Source organism: Aphelocoma coerulescens, chromosome 4A (genome assembly GCF_041296385.1).
Source record: "Aphelocoma coerulescens isolate FSJ_1873_10779 chromosome 4A, UR_Acoe_1.0, whole genome shotgun sequence".
In the NCBI taxonomy this organism is placed as follows: Eukaryota; Metazoa; Chordata; class Aves; order Passeriformes; family Corvidae; genus Aphelocoma; species Aphelocoma coerulescens.
In genome coordinates this window covers 20,670,562-20,689,276 of record NC_091018.1, presented here as the reverse complement: position 1 = coordinate 20,689,276, position 18,715 = coordinate 20,670,562, and the positions used below count along the sequence as shown (strand labels likewise).

The 18,715-nt window shown below is 45.3% G+C and overlaps 1 protein-coding gene and 1 long non-coding RNA gene across 4 annotated transcripts; one reads left to right on the top strand and one right to left on the bottom strand.

Moving 5' to 3' along the window:
- Nucleotides 1-1,219: 1,219 nt before the first annotated feature.
- C4AH8orf48 (chromosome 4A C8orf48 homolog) lies at nt 1,220-14,851 on the bottom strand. 2 transcript variants are annotated; one of them, XM_069015729.1, is made up of 6 exons: nt 14,651-14,851; nt 13,431-13,665; nt 12,437-12,580; nt 6,674-6,891; nt 5,082-5,234; nt 1,220-4,053 (listed from the first exon to the last, which is right to left on the bottom strand). In XM_069015729.1, the coding sequence occupies exons 1-6, from the start codon at nt 14,816-14,818 to the stop codon at nt 3,886-3,888; spliced, it is 1,086 nt and encodes a 361-aa protein (XP_068871830.1). In that variant the 5' UTR covers nt 14,819-14,851; the 3' UTR covers nt 1,220-3,885. The 2 variants fall into 2 exon arrangements, with proteins under 2 accessions (XP_068871830.1, XP_068871831.1); XM_069015730.1 differs by lacking the exon at nt 14,651-14,851 and adding an exon at nt 14,536-14,644.
- On the top strand, nt 14,752-16,796 carry LOC138110613 (uncharacterized). 2 transcript variants are annotated; one of them, XR_011151008.1, is made up of 3 exons: nt 14,752-14,828; nt 15,127-15,236; nt 15,345-16,796. It is a non-coding gene; the product is annotated as an uncharacterized lncRNA (long non-coding RNA). The 2 variants fall into 2 exon arrangements; XR_011151007.1 differs by lacking the exon at nt 14,752-14,828 and adding an exon at nt 14,952-15,039.
- Nucleotides 16,797-18,715: the final 1,919 nt, after the last annotated feature.

The following is an 18,715-nucleotide window of genomic DNA, read 5'->3' as shown; positions in this document are numbered from 1 at the left end:
TGGAAAATGCAGAGCTGGGAGCACTGCAGCTCTTGCTGGAGGATATGTGGATAGCTTGAGGGAATTGCACTCAGTTCAGGGTTTTGCTGAGAGCTGGGTGAGCTCCAGCTCCACAAGGGAACGTGAGCCTTTCCAGCAGCAAAACCTCATCCTCGGTGCCACCAGCTGGAAATTTTTGTCAAGTTCCCCAATATGAATCAATGGGTTCAGCTCCTCTTCTTGGAACCTCAGCAAATGGGCCCTGGTAAAAAATAAAATTAAAACAAATATCTGAGTCTCATCACACAGCAGCCCCATGAGGGGAATTTCTGAGGAGGCACTGAGGGACCCCAGGGGAGCCTGGAGCATTTCAGATTTTAGTGTAACTTCAGAGAGAAGGTCCAAGATCAATGGAAAGAGGCCACAAAGATGCTCTGAGGGCTGGAGCACCTCTCCCATCAGGAAAAACTGAGAGCTGGGAGTGTTCATCTGGAGAAGAGAAGGCTCCAGGAAAACATTCCTGCACTTGAAGGGGACCTACAAGAAAAACGGAGCAAAGCTCTCAGCAGGCCCTGTGCCCTCAGGACAGGGTAATGGTTTACCTGCAGGGTTGGTTTAGGGTTTTTACATGAAGGTTTTTACACTGAGGGCAGGCAGGCCCTGGCACAGGGTGCCCAGAGAAGCTGTGGCCACCCCTGGATCCCTGGCAGTGTCCAAGGCCAGGTTGGACAGGGCTTGGAGCAACCTGGGACAGTGGAAGGTGTCCCTGCCATGGCAGGGGTGGGTTAGGTGGAAGGAAGAAAGACCTTTGGAAGGTCTCTTCACACTCAAACTCTTCTATGATCCTACACTGGACCAGTGGGACCACAACAGATTTCCTCAGGAGCTGGAAATCCTAACTCAAATATCCCAGAATCGTGGAATGGTTTGGGCTGGAAGGGACCTTGAAGCTCATCCAGTGCCACCCCCTTGGCACGGGCAGGGGCACCTCCCACCAGAACAGTTCATTTTTGAATGCTTATCTTTGTTCCCAGCTCATATCCAGGAAGCTCATGACACTAAAACTTCATTCCCACTCAGAGCTGTGCTAGCAGCCTGTTGGGATTGACAGGGAAGCTCATCCCAGAGATACAAATTCCCACAGCCTAAGAGATGGATGGAAAGGAGATTAGGGATGAGGGAGCTTGGAATGCAGGGTATTTTTTATAGAGAAAGCTAGAGCAAATGAACATTACAGTGCTGCAGTCCATGGGAAACTGATTTTAATGATAATTTGAGGAATCTCAGTTTATCCAAAGGGGGTCAGTTATAAAATCCAACATCCCAAAAGTGGCTATCAGCATACACAGAGCATAAACCAACTGAGATGGGAGAAACCCTCTCTGCTAGCACAGAGTTCAGAGCAATGATCTCCACAACAGCAGCAATCATTCAGAAGATTAAATCATGCAGCCCTGGGTGGCATGAAAGCCACAAAGCCAAAGCTGCAGAGCACTTTGAAGAGGCAGAGTGATTTGTTTCACAGCCACAGCTGCTTTTCCATAGGAATCCCTCTTGAGCCACCCTGTTCCTTTTATGCCCCAGCAAGCATAAACCAGGCAGCAGATGAGTCAATACTCCTTGATCAGAGTTTTGGGGGTTCTTTGGATCAAAAGAAAAATCTCCTGCTGGGAAGAGGAGCTCCTGGAAGGGGAAAAAGGAAGAGACATCACCCACCCGCTCTCCCACATCCTCCCTGTCAAGAGTTTTGGATCTCCAGCCTCAAAAACTGCAGGATTAGGAAATAAATTATTTAGGGACTCGGATCATTCATTCCATTGCGGATCTCTAAGAGCTGCTAAAGAAAAACACTCAGATCTCCGAGTCAGCGGTGATAAAAGAACGAAACAACTGTAGCGAGCAGCAGGAAAACGTATCCAACAGCCATCAGCAAAATCTGCTTTGATTTTCCTGAGGAGTTACCCGAGTTCTCTTTGTAACATTTATGCAAACAAACAAGAGCTGTGCAGGCACTGTGTGTGAGCAGGATGCTGCTCCACAGACAAACACAACGCAAGTAACTCCCAGTTCAGGATTTACAGGAAGGCTTGACAGCAGCTGCAAAGAAACGTTGCAGTAGCTCTACAAAGCTTCTATGTTCTGAAAGCAAAAGCATCAACGTGTACAGATTATTTTTTAAGGAGTCCCGGAAGTCGCTTCTTGTGGGTCTGTAAGGGCTGAAATCCGTGCTACAAAATGACATTTTCAAAGGGTTCAGTTCCTGATCACCTCTTGTACACCTGACAGCCTTCACAAGGCTCCACGTGCAATTGTGAGTGCCTTTCCCAGTGTTTGCAGATTGCAGAGACTTCCCAAGGCTCAGAGAACCAGGGAGTGAAGACCAAAACAAATAAGGAACAGAGGTGGAGCACCCATAAAGAGATTGGAAGGCGGGAGATTTAAAGGATTTAAACATTTCTAAGGATTCCAGAGCAACAGGAAGGAACAAGCAGAGTTTATTCTTTATCCAGGTGCTCTGCAGGGACAGTTCAAAAGGGAATGTTTTTAGGGGAATATTTTTGATGGAGTATCAGAGCTGTTTGCAAGAAACCAGAACCAGCATTGAATAACTCAGGGCTGGGCTGGGTTTCCACCGGGGGCTAGACCTACTCAGGATCAGCTCCCAGGGAAATCACTCCCAGCAGATTTTTAAGCAGCAGAAGGCAGAGCTTTGCTAACACTTCTGTTTATATCCCAGCATTTCCCTCCAGGTTTTCCATTGGTTCGTGGGAAGGGAGGACAAGAGGCCAAATAGCCCCTGAGGACTCTTATAAACAATAGAGTGCACGAGGAGGGAACAGGCCCACAGGTAGGAAACACAAACCCCACCTCAGCAGTGAGTGTTGTCCCAGAATGGGGGAAGAAAATGCAACGGGGAGATTTAATCCTCTCTGCTTTGTCACAAAAATACAGAGTGGGTTCATAGATAGGGATATTCCTCCAAGATTTCCACAGGGATCTGAATGCCCAGAAATGAGGAGATGGGAGGCTGAGGAGAGTCAGTCCCTTCAGGACTGAGCCAAGGCCACAAGGCCACGGCCAGAGCACAGGGCTGAGCCCTCGCTGCCAGCTCTGATCACAGAGGGCTGCAGAGGTGCCCACAGAGCAGCACCAGCCTTTGGAGGCCACACTGAAGATAATTTCAGAGATTTCCAGCATAATTCCATTTTAGCTGGATGTGTACTGAACACCAGATCCAGTCTTTGAACAACAGTGGCTTTGTCATCTTGAAAAACTACAGAAAATTACAACAAATTCTAAAGTATTTTCTTACAATTCTTATTCCAGCTTTAATCTCTGTTGGTTTTTTCTCCTAGGCACCTATCCTATATAGATTCCATGATTAATTTATTAGCATTTCTCATCCTCTTGGCATCCCCAGTCCTGCTGATTAATTTCTCTTACAGCCTCATTGTTTCTCTTCTATAAATACTGCATTTCATTTTACTGCTTTCTATAGTTAACTTTGCTTTTTGTCCTCCACCTGGGGCTCTCACTTTCAATTTACCACGAGACACTGGGCAAAGACTGAGCTGAAATGCAGTAATTACACCTCCCTGCCCTGGAAAACTGAGTGATTTATTTTCCTTATGGATGGAAGCAGCTGGGAGCTGCTCTGCAATCCCACAACAATCCCACAAAAAAACAATACTTATGGCTTGCCAGATTAATAATGGAAACTGTTGGCTTCTGGAATTTGAAAAACCTATGGAGATGGATTACAATATATTGCAGCATTTGCATTGAGGAAGGAGAAAGGGTTGACTCACACCCCACACAGGCAGGTCTGGTTCCACCTGCAGGAATATTAAACCAGCACCCAATCCATCACTGCCAGAGCAGCTCAGATCCATAATCACTGGAATTCTAGAAGTGGCTGCCCATAGGAGGCTCTCCCAGTTCTTTACCCACTGGAGTAATGGTTACTTTCAGGCTTTCCATTTCCTGACCCTTCAGCCTTTGCCACAAGTCCCAGGGATCCTCTGAAGGTTTGGGAAAGCTTCTGAGTGCTTCTCCTAGAAGTGTGAGCATGTCCTGAAGCAGAAAGGAAACATGGAATTACTCAGGTTTGCATTCCTGCCATTTCTCATGGCCTGTATCACACACCCAGTCCCTCAAACCCAGCCAGGTGGGCAGCACTCACCCACACAGTTTGGTGGATTTGAAAGGATTCTGTTTAGGAACTCTGTCAAACAGCATGGCCCATAAAGCAGGATTCCTCCCTAAGGAGGCACAGGGAAAAACAGCTGGCCTTTCAGGGAAGCAGGGGGGAGAAGTGGGAAAAAGTGAAGCCTGACTTGAGACTAAAATTCTCAAATTTTAGGTATGGAGGTGAAGAAGTCAAAACTTTGGAGACTGGAATTATTAGGGAAAAAAAGGAAGGTGTGGTACAGCACAAACTCCCACCCTGCTCATCAACATGGAAAGAGATCTGGGGGCTTCAGGAAGGCACCTGCCTTCAGTGTGACCCCCTTCCAAGAAGGAGAGAAGAGCTCTTCCTTCAGGAAGACCATCCTGAGGAACAGCCACAGCTGACCCAAGGAATTCTGCACATTTCACTGCCCACCCAGCTGCTCCAGAGGCACTTCCTAACAACAAAGCTTCAATCTTTGGGACACTGGCACAGACAGACAGGAATTCCAAGAAGAAATCTCAGTGTATCCCAAAGGCCTCAGCCTCCATCACACATTCCAAGATTCCTATGGCAAAGGATGAGCAAGGAAGCCCAGTGTGGGCACAGTTACCTCCTGCCACATCATTTCATTTGCCATTTCATCTTGGACAGCCCAGCAGAAAACAAAGTGGGGAGAAATAATCAAAAGGGACCCAAAACCAATTCCAGGAGATTCTGGGAATGACCTTCAGCTTCCATAAATCAGGCAGCTCAAATGACTTGAGGAGAATGTTGGTACTGAGCTTTTTATTAATGGCATAGGACCCAAATTCTATTTTGGTTTGCACTGATCTCACTGCCATAAATCAGGGGGAATCTGCCTTAGAGAACCTTTAGTTACAGCACCTATAAAATGGAGCATGAATTTTTTTAAACAACATTTGCTTACTCTGCAGTAAAAGTGTTCTTCCAGTTTCTCTTGGATCAAAGCACCTTCCAGCAGAGTCTTTTTTCGCCTGAGAAAGGCAACCTTGGCCAGCTCTGCTTCCTTCTGCTGGCAGTCAGGACATGCTGAAGCCTCGTGGATTTGAGCTTCTGCCACCTGGAAGAGGAGACTTTGATGCCATGAGCAATGTCTGGCCTAGTAAGGTGGCAACTTTGAGAACAATCAATAAAAATATACACAGAGGCACTGTCTAAAGCCAAAAATTGGCTTTTTAGGCCAGTAGTAAAATAATTCATAGTCATAATTCCATCATCTATAACTGTTCCTATGCTGGCAGTGTGTGCAAGGCCTTAGACACCAACCAGAGGGGTTATGATTTTAAATTCTATTTATACATTTTATAAATAAATTAAGAGGCAAATAAACTCTGGAGCAATTAGTTCAGACATGCAGCTCTGAGCCAGAATCCAACCCAGATTCTGCAGCTCTGCTTGTGAGATGAACAGTGCTACTCAGTGATTCCTAGGGTAGTTTATCCACCATGAAATCTTAAGCTTATTTAACAGCATTACACAAATCCCAGGGTTTGTGCTTTTATGAAATATCAATGGTTTTATCTGATTTTATTGACACAGATTCCAGCTGGCTCCATAAACACAGTGAACTGCTATAAAAGCAGGGGAATCAACCCTAGAAAGTCCCATCCCAGGCCTCTCTGTCCCCTCTTCCCTGACTTGTCTGTATAAAAATGTTGTTATGTGGAGCTACACACAGAACCAAGCAGAGAGTTTCAGGTTCCTTTTCTTAGGGAATGTATTCCCACAATCTCAGACAAATAAAGAGGAAATAAAAATTCCACAAAATTTGGAAGCTGGGTTAACATCAATAGAAATTAAAAGTGCAGATGGCTGAAATGTCAAAATGATTTTAAAAGACAGGAAGCCTGAAATAATTATCACACCAGAACTGACTTTAAAGTATTATTTTTAGTGGCAGGGCTGAGGGGAGGAGCTGGGGCATAAAACCCATCCTGTGGTGGGAAAAAAACAGCAGGCTGGTGACAAAAAAAGAGCTTTGAATTGGGTAAAGATGAGCCAGATGCTTCTTAATCAGGGACTGAGGTCAGCAAGATTTTATTAATATTATCTAATGCCTGAGAAAGCTGGGAGCACGGGGAGGTTTTGCCTTTGGAATTCTTCTAATCCCAGAGTCACAAAGACTTCACAAAAAATAATATGCAGAATAATTTGATAAATAGCTGATGCAAACATAACCAGAGAAAAGGGCTTTTTCCTTCAGCTGATCCAGGGCTTCTCGTGGACTGCAGTAACTGATGACCCCAGCCTTGCTCAAGCACACAGATCAGGATTTTATCACCAGGCAATATTTTATGATGATTATTTGCTAGCAACAGTTTACAGTGGTGTCTAAGAAATGAGAAAGATAAATCTTGGGACATCAACCCAAAACATCTCTCAGAGGCCTGAGCCTGGCATCAGTAAGGTCTGCCTGACTTGATCCTGATATTATGGCTTTTTTTCTCCAGTGGTTCTCCCAGAATTTAGGGGAAAATCTCCCCTTCTGTCCCTCAGTACCTGTTTCACAGCCTCCCTGGTGTTTTCCAGCAGGATCCTGTTCATCAGCCGGGCAGGCACAGCACAGGAATCTCCTGTCTCAGCTCTCCTTGCTGGGACTCCACACTGCAGCTTCCTGCACTTCCCACTCCCTGCCTGCTCCTGGTGCATCCCACTGATCTTCCTGGTGCAAAAAGACCTGAGAGCATCCAGTTCTCCATGGGATAATTCGGGAATTCCTGCCAGGCAGAAATCAACAGGACAAGAGCATCAATTGCTGTGCCAGGGAAAGAAGAGCTGCTGCTCTTTATCTGTGTGACCTCGTGTTATCCAAGGAAAACCCAAACCCAGGGTCAGGCCCTGCCTGCAGCAACAGCAGAGCAGAATTTAAATACAAATGTGGATGGCAACTGTAGCAACTGGCACAATAAATGGCTCTAAAATAGGCTCCAAAGTTGGGAGGAAATAAAAAGACAAAAGGTTAATGGTACAGGATAAATAGATTAGCAAAGGCAGCAGTTAAATACTATGACATTAAATAAACTGACTGCCAATAATATAGATTCAGCATCTCCTTACCTGAAACTGCACCTTGCTAAGCCAAAATTAATTAATATTTCAAGAGAGCTCTTCATCAATACTCTAAGGAGCAATTTGTAAAAAAAATTAGAGGCAGTGTCCACTGAAGTCACTCTGGAAACACCTCCAATATATTCCACAACCTACAGTAGGCAATTTTTTTGGGAGGAAATGCAATTACATTAGAAAACACTTTTCCTCTAAAGCTTCAACAATCATTGCCTAAATTCTTTATAAGATCTTGTTTAAAAAGTATCGTTCCCGCTTTCATCTTCTCTTATCCTTCCCAGTGGCACGTAAAAATAAATAAAATAGAGATTAGACTTCAGATGGGCAGGTTAGGATGGATTTACAACTTCATTCAGGGCTTCTGGGGAGATTTTCCAGAGGCTTAGAGCACAATCAATGCAGTATTTCATGGGCATGAGCACAGGATGGGGCTGGGTGAGGCGGCAGCCACCACAGCTCTCAAGGTTTCAACGCCCAGATTTCCCCCTGCCAGCCCAAAGTCAGGCAGGGCATGACTCCAGAGGCGTGGCCAGTTTAACTCCAAGGATTCACACACGAATTCCTGCTGGGAGGTTGGATTGTATCATTTAAACAAGCCCTCCACATTGGTTGTTTTTTCAGGTTTAAATTCAGTTTCCAGACAGGCACTGCCAGTGCCCTGGCACTCCAGTCCCGTGGGATATCTTGGCATGATCACAACACCAATCCTTAAAACATTGAACAACGTGAATATAAAACGTCCTCTAAATTCCCTGTGATTAGTTTAGTCCCAAAGACACAAGATACAGTTGTGGAAATCTGCAAAGAAACTGAGCACCTCTTCAGAAATCCACTGCTGATGAAGGATAAGGGGATCCATAATTAAAACTAAGCAAAGCAGGAATTTTGTGGCTTCATGAACAACATGGAAAATGTGTTTAAGTGCAACTACTACAGCTCAGAATTGAGCATCCCAGAGCAATTTACTCCTCCTAAGGAGATGATGTATCAAAATGATTAGAAGCAAAGACGTGGTGACAATTTATAGACAGATAAATACTGAAAATTCTAAAAAAAGAATTAGCATTACCTTAAAATGCAATTTAATGAAAAAAAAAATCTGGGGGAGCATCATAAATATCTGAGTGGAAACCACCATTTCAGTCATCAGGTGATTTTCCTTACAATTTCAATGTAGAATCCTGTAAAAAAAGTGGAAATCATGTGCCACTACTGGGTTTAATCACACTAATAAAATATTCCTGGCAGGTTCATTTATGCTGAACATAGAATGAATAAAAAGATTAAAAAGTTGCCATTGTGAGGGGGGAAAAAACCCAGAACAAAAGCATTTGAGTACACAAAGGCAGAAGTAAAACACATCAGGTCCACTGAGCGTTTAGTGACAGTTTAATACCAGCCTGATTAATTCACTTAACGCTCTTCTGACATCCACAAGTGCAATTTTATTAAGAATTGGTTTCTAATAATGCATAAATCCTGTGCTGCCACACACCCACCCATCTGCACCTCCAGACTTCAGAAGAAACACTGGCAAAGGGAACAGCAATTTTTAAACCTCACTGCACGACTCAGTGCTGGAGTTACTTTTTCATGTTAACTCATGCTTAACAGGAAGCTCAGAAAGAATATAAATTAGGGATCAAGGACTAGAATTTCACGGAAACAAGCTCAAAAAATTGTGAGAAAAGTTTGTCTTTTAACTGAATTATTTACACATTCAGATTTCCCCCAGGTGTGGGAGGTTCACCTGTCTAGGGGGTCTCAGCTCTTGCTTTGGTTGGATTTATTCCGTGTCTCTCAAATTCCCTCTTTTCCATGTGTGATCCAGACATGCTGGAAGGCTCCTTCTCCATCTGTGGTGGCAGATCTGAAGGTCAGTGCAGGGCATCCCTGCCAGTGCCAATGACTGCTCCAGAAGGACATTTTCTGCCGTTTGGTTGCTCCAAACCCAGCGTTCCCTCTCTTCGTTGGAGAGGAGTGAGGCAGAACAGGTGACAAGAGCAGCCCAAGTGACAGCAGCACAGGCATCGATCAGAGCCACGTCTCGCCCAGCAGGAAGGTCCCAAAACATGGAATATTTAGGAAGTAAAGCCCCACAAAGTGCACCAAGAAGCTGCTGTGATTCCAGAAGCCCAGGAGAGAGAAGCTAATCCCCATGTCTACATCCCAAACCCTGCTGAGGGGTTGTAACTCAATGACCTACAGAGGTTTTGCTGTCTGTGTACAACTCCAGCCTTAAGTGTGACATTTGAAATCCATGAGGGAGTAAAACAGGAAAGTCTTTATGAGTTTCCTTTTCCTTTGATGTCTTTGATTTAATATGAAAATTGGCAGGCATTTTGTTGTTATTATTCTCTATTAATACGCTATTTTAAGAAGATAAAAAGTAAAAAGAGGTAACTGTGAAAGGCAATAATCAATAACTGCTCTTCAGTAAGGTTTTACCTCTGCAGCTCCAGATAACATCTTCATAATTAATTGATGATAATAAATTGATTTTACAGTTCAGATGAACACGCTGACAGCCTGACCAGCAAAGAGCATGAGAAAGATCCCTGCACATAACACAGGAGTGAGAGAAACAGGCTGAAATGTCAGGCTGTTTATCACAAACAGGAATTTAAAGTGAGTAAAACTCCTCCAGCACAGTGAATCATCACAGAGTCACACAGTGACCTGGGTTGGAAGGACCTTAAAGCCCAGCCAGTGCCACCCCTGCCCTGGGCAGGGACACCTCCCACTGTCCCAGGCTGCTCCCAGCCCCAATGTCCAGCCTGGCCTTGGATTCCAGGGATCCAGGGGCAGCCCCAGCTGCTCTGGGCATCCTGTGCCAGGGCCTGCCCACCCTACCAATTACAACTGGGAACAATTACAGCAGCAGTGCAGTGCTAACAGTGCAGGAAGATGAACAGGCAAAGCATTTAATGGAGACACATTACAAAGGTGAGAGGCAACTTGTGAACACAGCACCAGCCAGGGGGTTAAAGAGCCCCACCTGAATTTTCAGATACATCCAAGCTGAAGAACTGCCATTTCCTGAGTACATTTGAAAGATGACTAACATGGAATAATCTCTGTGGAACTGAGAATTTATAGTCACGGCTGTGATGTATTTGCCTAATAACAGCTCGTGCTACCACACTGGGGTGGAGGGACAAAGACAACTATGATGACAATTTCTCCCTTCTCCTGAGGCCAGCATCTTTTCCTTCTTTCAGCCCACAAAGAAAACCATGAAAAATAAAAATGACACTCCAGAGTGTTCCCATAGGCAAACCAGAACCTTTTGCTCCCCCATCACATTTAACCCTATTAGTAGTCAGATGAGAGAGAAAGTCTTGAGGCAATAAAACAAACCCTGATTCAGAATAGCCTGTGTGCTCAGTGCACATGATTCACTGAGCTGAATGTTCTGAGGGGACCCACTGTGCAGCAATCCAGTTCTAGGTGAGCTCATCTACTGCATTTTTAAAGAAAAAAATGTATCTCCAACTTGCTAAAACAATACAAGATTTGGGGGCTACCAAGTGCTGAGTGATCAAACCCAAGAGAAGCATTTTTATGTATCAGAAGACAAAAGTTGCTGTGCTTATTTTATGATAACATTCAGCAATAAAAAATGCAGTGCATGGCTAATTATGATTGATTTGGGGGTAACATGGCTGGGTTTGCATCAAAGAAAGATAAGCATGAACCGTATTTTGTGCTCTTCATATTGATCACTGGAAGCACCAATGTACCTGAGAAGGGCTGGGCTGTGACAGTGACAGGACAAGCAGGAGACAAGCCAGGTCTGCTACATCAGCTCAAGATACTGGAACAGAACTTGCTGCTCAAGCCTCAGGGACCACTGACTCTCCCTGCCACCAGCATCCATCACCCAAAGGCAGAGCATTCCCTGGTGCACCACTACGAGAATCTGACAGTGATTCTATGAATAAAATCCTCCCAGTGCAACTTTCAAGGGAGAACCCTGTGGAGATGGAAAACATCCTCACCCTTCAGCTGTGGTTCATCATTGATTCAGTGCCTCTGAACTCATCAGGTCCCTTTCAATTTCTCCAGGAATCAGTCACAGGATTCTGATGTATTTTAGGAAGATTATCTTGGAGGAGCAGGCCAGGAGAAGCCTCCCTACTATAGATGAGCTGCTCCACACAAGCTGCCTTCCACTGAACTGCAGGAACAGAGAAATGCAGGAGATGAGTCAGGAACCCACAACATTGACTCACCACTGTGGGGAAGGAGCTCTGCAATTCAGAGCAGCCTAGAAGTGACCTCAGCTCCTGCTTTTCTAGGACAGATGGGTGCTTTGAGGATGCCTGTACACAAATCCCATGCCATTAAGTGCCCAGGCAGGAGGATCTCCTGGTTAATCAGTCTTGCAGTGACCCACAGAACTCCAAGTTTGCTCTCTTCCCATGAACATGCAGATTGGGGAAGATTCCCCGTCTGCTCCTATTATTTTTTGCTCAATTACAGCTTTCTTGCTCTTTTTTCTTAATTAAAAATAGCATCTCTGACCCACTTTTTGACAGACTTTAGCAGGGCTTGCATCCCACCATCTGCTCTCACAGTTCCTTGCATAACCAGTACATGGAAATGGATCCTTTCCTTCCTCCTTTCCCTTCTCCTCCTCCTCCCTACACTCCATCATTATTTGGTTAAAGATGCTCCATTGTTCCTGCCAAAATTGGTGCCCTGCTGCCTCCCTCAGCTTGGAAAAGGGACTAAAACAGGGCAAACAAGTAAGTCAATAATCAACACAGTTGATTAACAAGGGGGGGAAAACCATTTCACACAATACATTCTGAAGTCATGTTTATTTTGGAGGGGAAAATCCCCAAATTTCTTAATACCTGTACAGCTGGAGTGAAAAAACCTGAACAGTCCAGTAAAAATGTGAGGATTACAGTTAAATTTAAAATGTGGGGACATTTTTCAATGTACTTTCCCAGGTTTTGTGGTAGTGCATCACCAGGATAATGTCACTACACGGGCAGATATGGGATATGGGATATGGGAGACAAACTGCTCCCCAAGAAAGCATAGAAGAGAAACTTTGTACTTAATTACCTGGCTAATTAAGCCAGGCTAATCAGCTGGTTTAACAGCCTGTGTATAAAATTTAAGTCAAGTTTACATCCCCTTCCAAAAGAAACATATAACCTGTGCTGAAGTTACCACACTCACCAGCAGGAGTTCTGACGACAGATTTGTCTGGCTGAATCCCAGTGTCTTTATTTTTCAGATCAACCCATTTTCCCATGGCATCAATCCATTTCCCTATGGCAACTCTTTCCACAGCTGCAGAATCCACTGCTTCAGACTCCTCCTCTGCAAGGAAAAAAGGTAACTTGGAACATACATTGTGAGGAAAGCAAAGTGGGAGGCAAATAATCCTCCACTTGAATGTGCCAGTTCTCTCTGCTGAGGGAGAAGAAACCCTGAGCCACAGGAATACACGGATGAGGCCACAGATTTCAGCTTCTGTCCCACAGAATACCTCACATTGCTCATTTCTAATCACCCCTGAACCACAGTATGGGATTCCCTGAGAAAATGAGAGCTGCTGGCACATTCAATTGGATCTGAAATGCCAACTTAACCCCCTGTGCCTCCTCCCTGCTGCAGCCCCATCACTGATTTCCAGCCCTTCATTTGTGGCTGCTCAAGTGCTTTCAGGAGCTCTCTCAGGATATTGCTCCAAGGGGAAAATAACGTGGCACAGAGAGAATAAAAATTCTGTATTAGCTCCCTGCTCTCCAGTTTGATGGTCCTTGTGGGTCCCTTCCACTTCTGAATATTCTGAACTCCAGTTCTGCAGACACTGAGGAAACCACAAAGATGTGGAAAGACAAAAAACTTCAGAGGCCTGAGAAGCCACTGAAAGCAAGATGAAAATGAATGGTCCCAGTTCGAAGGAGCACCTGACTTCTATACTCTGTTTTAGGGGACTATAAGGTTTTTAAGGTGCCAACAGAATTTCAGCATCACAAGATTACTAAGGAAGCATTTCCATGGCCAAGTCCTTCCCGTGGAGGTGTCTAAAGCATGGATCTGGTCAGCACTTTGCACAGCAAGGACACTCTATGCAATTTTCACCTTTATTTTTGCTGTTTGAAGGCCCCACTGCAGCGATTGAAGCTGTGAAACACAGGCCTCAAACAGAGAGAGCTCTGCATACCAGCATGGCTTTGGCCACGTGATGATGTGCTTTCCAATGCCTCTGACACAGCTGACCCCTCCAAATCCTCTGTGGAACACCACGATCCAGGTGCTTCACTCTCCTCTTCCTCGCTGAAGGACTCAAAGGTGTCTCCTGAATAGGCCAAAGCAGAGCTGCTGTGACTCTGGCTCAACTCCAGCCCCTTTCCATGGCTCCCAGAGCTCTCTGCCAGGGCAGTCGCCATGGGGCAGCACTGCAAATGAAAACAAAAATAAGGTCAGCTTCACAGGGAGGACGACTGGGTTAACTGTAGCAACATGGGATATACAGAGGGCTGTTACAGTCAGATCACACCTGATTTAACACCCACAACAGGTGGGTAAAATCTCAATTCAATTGTGATCAAGCCAAAGCACTGATTGGAGCAGCACACGTTCAGATCCAGGGTAAAGGCACAGTAACAATTAGCACTGAGCATTAGCCCTGAATTCTGAGCAGCATTCCTTTCAAATCTGTAGTGGATTACAGTAATGCTTGGATAAAATGATTCATTTAAAAAAAATTAAATGCAAATCTTCCCATTCTATTATCTAGAAAGAACTTACAGGAAAGATGAGGTAGGACTATTTACAAGAGCAGGTAGTGACAGGACAAGGGGGAACGAGTAGAACTAGAAACAGAGTATGGTTACATGAGATAGTGGGAAGAAACCTCCCACTGTCCCAGGCTGCTCCAACCCCCAATGTCCAGCCTCGCCTTGGATTCCAGGGATCCAGGGGCAGCCCCAGCTGCTCTGGGCACCCTGTGCCAGGGCCTGCCCACCCTGCCAGGGAACAATTCCTGCCCAATCTCCCATCCAGCCCTGCCCTCTGGCACTGGGAAGCCATTCCCTGTGTCCTGTCCCTCCAGCCCTTGTCCCCAGTCCCTCTGCAGCTCTCCTGGAGCCCCTTTAGCCCCTGCCAGGGGCTCTGAGCTCTCCCTGGAGCCTTCTCTTCTCCAGGTGAGCACCCCCAGCTCTCCCAGCCCGGCTCCAGAGGGGCTCCAGCCCTGGAGCAGCTCCGGGGCCTCTCTGGCGCCGCTCCAGCAGCTCCGTGCCCGGTATCTCCCCGCAGCCAGGCCGTACCCGCCCCTCACGGGCTCCGGGAGCTGCTCTGCCCTTCACTCGCTCCTCACAGCCTCAGGGACAGGCCATAGGAGGTATTTTTCCCTCCGCTCGGCCCCAGGAGCTCGCTCCTTACCCCGGCCCGGCTCCCCCGGGCGGGAAGGGGCGGCCCCGGCGCTGAGGGCGGAGCGGGGCGGGGAGGCCGGGCCGGCCGCGGCTGAGGCGGAAAGTCCTGCCCCGAAATAGCCCCGGGTTTATGGGGTTGTCGTCGTGCCCCACATGGAGCCCCGGTTGTGTCCCGCATCGATTCCCAGGTGTAGCCCTCTCACTTTGAAAAGGACACGGAGGAGCTGGAGCGTGTCCAGCGATTTGTGAAAGGGCTGGGGAAGATGTGTGAGAACGGCTGGGGGAGCTGGGTTTGTTTAATCCCGAGGAAGATGAGAGCAAAGACATAGCAAAAACACTGGTTAAAGGGCTGGCTGGGGGTGTTACACTGACTTCTGTTAAAAACATTTCAAGCTACAGGTCAGCTACAGCTCTGCTTTGCCGTAAGGACAGAAAAGTCAAGAGAAACACTAGGTGGTTTTTAAAAACGACTTCTTTTACCTTTAGGACAGTGTATTACATTCAAGAAGATGAACACAGATGGCCTTGGACGCGACACTTCATGGAAATAAGATGCAAAAAGTATTCCAGGGCATGAAATCTTCCCATCTTTTCAGGTACAATTTCCGTAGGTTATACCATGATAAAAGCAGCTCTTCTGTATCCTAGGGTCTTGCTTTAAAATGGCTATTTCAGGTTAGCCAACACCACTTTTTTCCTTTCAGCGAAGCCTTTTTCAGCAAGAAAAGCTGATTCTTCAGTCCTGGGATGCAGAGTGTGTTGCCTGTCACTAGGGTTTTATCCTCATGCTGAGTTTGGACTGCCTGGCCAAAGGACAGAGATCTTGTCTTCTCTCACATTTGGTGAAGTGCAGCTCAAGTGATCCTGTGTCTCCTGGAACAGAGCACTCTGTGCTGATCTATGCATTTAATATAAAGAAGGATTGGCCAGCATGAGATGGATGCAGGAGAGTAATAAATGCATTGATGCAGTGGAGTGTAAAGCAGAGTGGAATACACAGCTCTGCCTACACACTGTACGAGTTTTAGGATTCAGTTGTTTGCTGAATGGGCTGCTTGGGGCTGGCTCTTTTCCTCTGGTTTGCTGCAAGAAATTAAAATAATTTACATGGGATCGACATTTCTTTTACCTTTTCTGTGCACACAAACGAGAGCAGTGATCAGAGAGGTGTGTGAGTGGAAGGGGAATTATCCCACTGCAGGAGGTGGGAGTCAGCTGAATGCCAGGAGCCCTGGCTGCCAACCCCATGGAGGCAGGAATCCAGAATTATGGAATTATGGAATTATGTGCAGTTTAGATCAGCCAAACCTGCCTTGTGTCCTAAACCTCTCCAGCCCAGAGGTTCACCTGGCATTGGCTGCTTTCCTTGTCAGGAAGATAACATGGCAAACCATCTCTCCAGCAGCCAGGCTGAGGGAGATGAGCATCTGGAAGGATCTAGAAGATAATGTCAGAGATTTCATGCTCTGGGTTATAAACCGTGGGGAAACAGGGCTGGGAGAAACATTACCTTTTCTTTAAAATTCTAATCATCATGCACAGAGAATAACACAGAATAACTGAGAATAACACAGATCCCCACAGCTCCCACTAAATGCTTTGATTATTTATCATTGCCCATTTTTTATGGAAACAGTTGACATTAGATTATTAGTGACCTGGGTGGTATTTGATCTTTTTTTTCCCTGGAGGCTAAAGACTTTGTAGTTTCCTGTTCCAGGTCCTTTTTAAAATTCATTTTAGAGCATGAAAAATATATTGTTCCGTCAAGTTTATTTCTCTGACATTTATTCAGTGCAGAGTGTGATCCTAATATTAAAGGTTTTTGATTTGAAGCCCAGGATACAGACAAGGCTTTTCAGTGGTCTTCCCTAAAACAGGATGTTTCATCCCTGCTCCCCTGCTGGTGCCTGGGAAGTTGATATGTTGGAACAGCATAATTATTTGAAGGAGTATTTGTTTTTCAAGGATTTGGGGGTGATATTGGATGGCTCAACCTGATTGTGTCACAAGGTATTAAGGTTTCTGCCCGCTAATGTCATGGAGCTAGGCCTCTATAGAGCCATAAATAATATTGTGTGAGAGCCAGTGACAGACTTTTACTCCAGCTCAACTCTTTATCATATGTTATATTAAATTTAAACACAATTGTTGAATTCCTTGGTGTGGGCAAATGCTTTTTGATGTCTCCTTCTATTAAAGTTGTAACATCCCTTTTAGCCAGAGGGCTGCATGGAACTCCTGCTTGCTAGGTGTGTTTCTCCAATAATCAGCCTGTCATTAATGATGCCAGCAGAATTAATTGGGCTGTCACCACGAGGTTGGGTATCCAGTTGGGAATTATGGGGTGAGGCCAGTGGAATTAAGCTGATGGTGGGGAAAGTTCATGGGGCTCAATAATGAGATGCTCATAGGCATTGCTCTGTAGGAAAAGGCAGTTTGAGGCTGGAGCATTTTTTTTTAACTCTGCAAATATGAAGAATGAATGCAAGAACTCTTAGGAAATTTGAAAGCATTTGTTGACAATTTAAGATACAGTCAAGGTTTTCCTCTTTATCAGCACAGAAAGTACTGCCAAGGAGCCCCCAGACACCATAAATCATCCAGGAGAGTGGAGAGGCTGGAAAGATTACAAAGGAAATGCTCTGGGGCAGGCAGCATCCTGGGAAGTCATTGTTTAGGGCCTGCTGTATTTAAAATGGTCATTTCAGCTGCCATTAACTCCCATCTCTAATTAGAAAATGGATTGATCTTTGCCTAAAGTTGCTGGAGACTGGCAGGTGTCCCTGGCAGATCAGAGCTCTGCATTCAAATGAGATGGGGAACGTGTCCACTGAGTTTCAGACAAGAAAAAAACATTAGAAAACCGTATTTGTAGGCAGCTGTTGTTAATTTTCCTTTGGGTTTGGTGTAGGAAACAACATTCTGGTCAGCAAGGCCATGCTCTGCCTTCCTGATTTTCCTTGTGCCTTCAGCTGGATAAATATCCTTCCTCACCTTGTCCTAAGGAGGTGGTAAAGAGCAAATTTTTACCTTCGTCCTTTGGTGCCTTTCAGTGCAGACTGCAGATTTCCCTGCGAGTCCTCTCCTCTTACAGTAGCAGGAATTTCAATAACCTGATGGGAAAACATCTGAAAATGCAATAAAGTTCCATTAGGCAGCATTATCCAGTATCCATTCACAGGGATAGATCTCCATTTATATGGAAGCATCCAGATCCTCACCAGACACTGAATTTCTAAATCACATCTTCCCCAACAGCCTTAATCTTTTGTGTCTGAATAAATCAGTGCTGCTTTACAGCAGCAGCCTGGGAGAATCCCCAGATCCTCCTGCTGCTGGGGACACACAGAGGGGCTGCTTTCTAGCTCAGTTTGGTTTCTTGTGTGCAGGTTTGCATCAGTTCTTTTTAACTTTCCCCCATGCAGAGTTATTGTTGTTTTTCCAAGGAATATTGTATTCCCACTGATGGACAACCTGCACATGACATTAATTCACGGGAAAGAGGAGAATCAGAAACCCATCGAGTGAAGGCTTGAGATTTCCTTCATTTTCTTCTCTCCCTTTATTATTTTTGCTTAATGATCTCCCTATGGCCCGTCCTGCTGAATTCACAGTGTGTTGCTGTGGGAAGAGCTTCCTAAGGGATCAGCAAAGGCACCCCGTGCTCTTGGCAGATCAATACTGGACTTATTAATCCATTTGCTTTGGTAATAAGTTGACTCTTTTGGGAATCTTTCAGGATTGACTTTGAACTGATGAGTTATTTTGACAGCTCAGCAAATGCTTTAACTTAGAAATTGCAGCTTTTCATACTCCCACTGTGTTTAACCCATCATGGTATAAAAACCCGGAATTTATTTGTTCCTCAGCCAATTTGTTGCAGTTTTGAAGTGCCCCACACATGCTGCGGGTCATATTAGCCAGCATTTTCTGTTTTCCTTTCCAGTCCTTTGCTAGTGGAATATATTTCTACTGCAGAAGGTGGATTGATTTTGTAGTTCAGAGGACCTTTATAATCTGTTCTGAGCTTAAGCTCATTTCTCATGGTCCTGGAGGAAGGAACATCAATGTT

Bases quoted from the DNA above. Each gene is read 5' to 3' on its own strand.
- C4AH8orf48 (XM_069015729.1), bottom strand. From the start codon at position 14,818: ATGCGGGACACAACCGGGGCTCCATGTGGGGCACGACGACAACCCCAT. The intron at 13,666-14,650 runs GTAAGGAGCGAG...TTTCATTTGCAG, and splicing joins CCCGGGGGAGCCGGGCCGGG to TGCTGCCCCATGGCGACTGC. The intron at 4,054-5,081 runs GTAAGCAAATGT...TTTCTGCTTCAG, and splicing joins AAGAACACTTTTACTGCAGA to GACATGCTCACACTTCTAGG.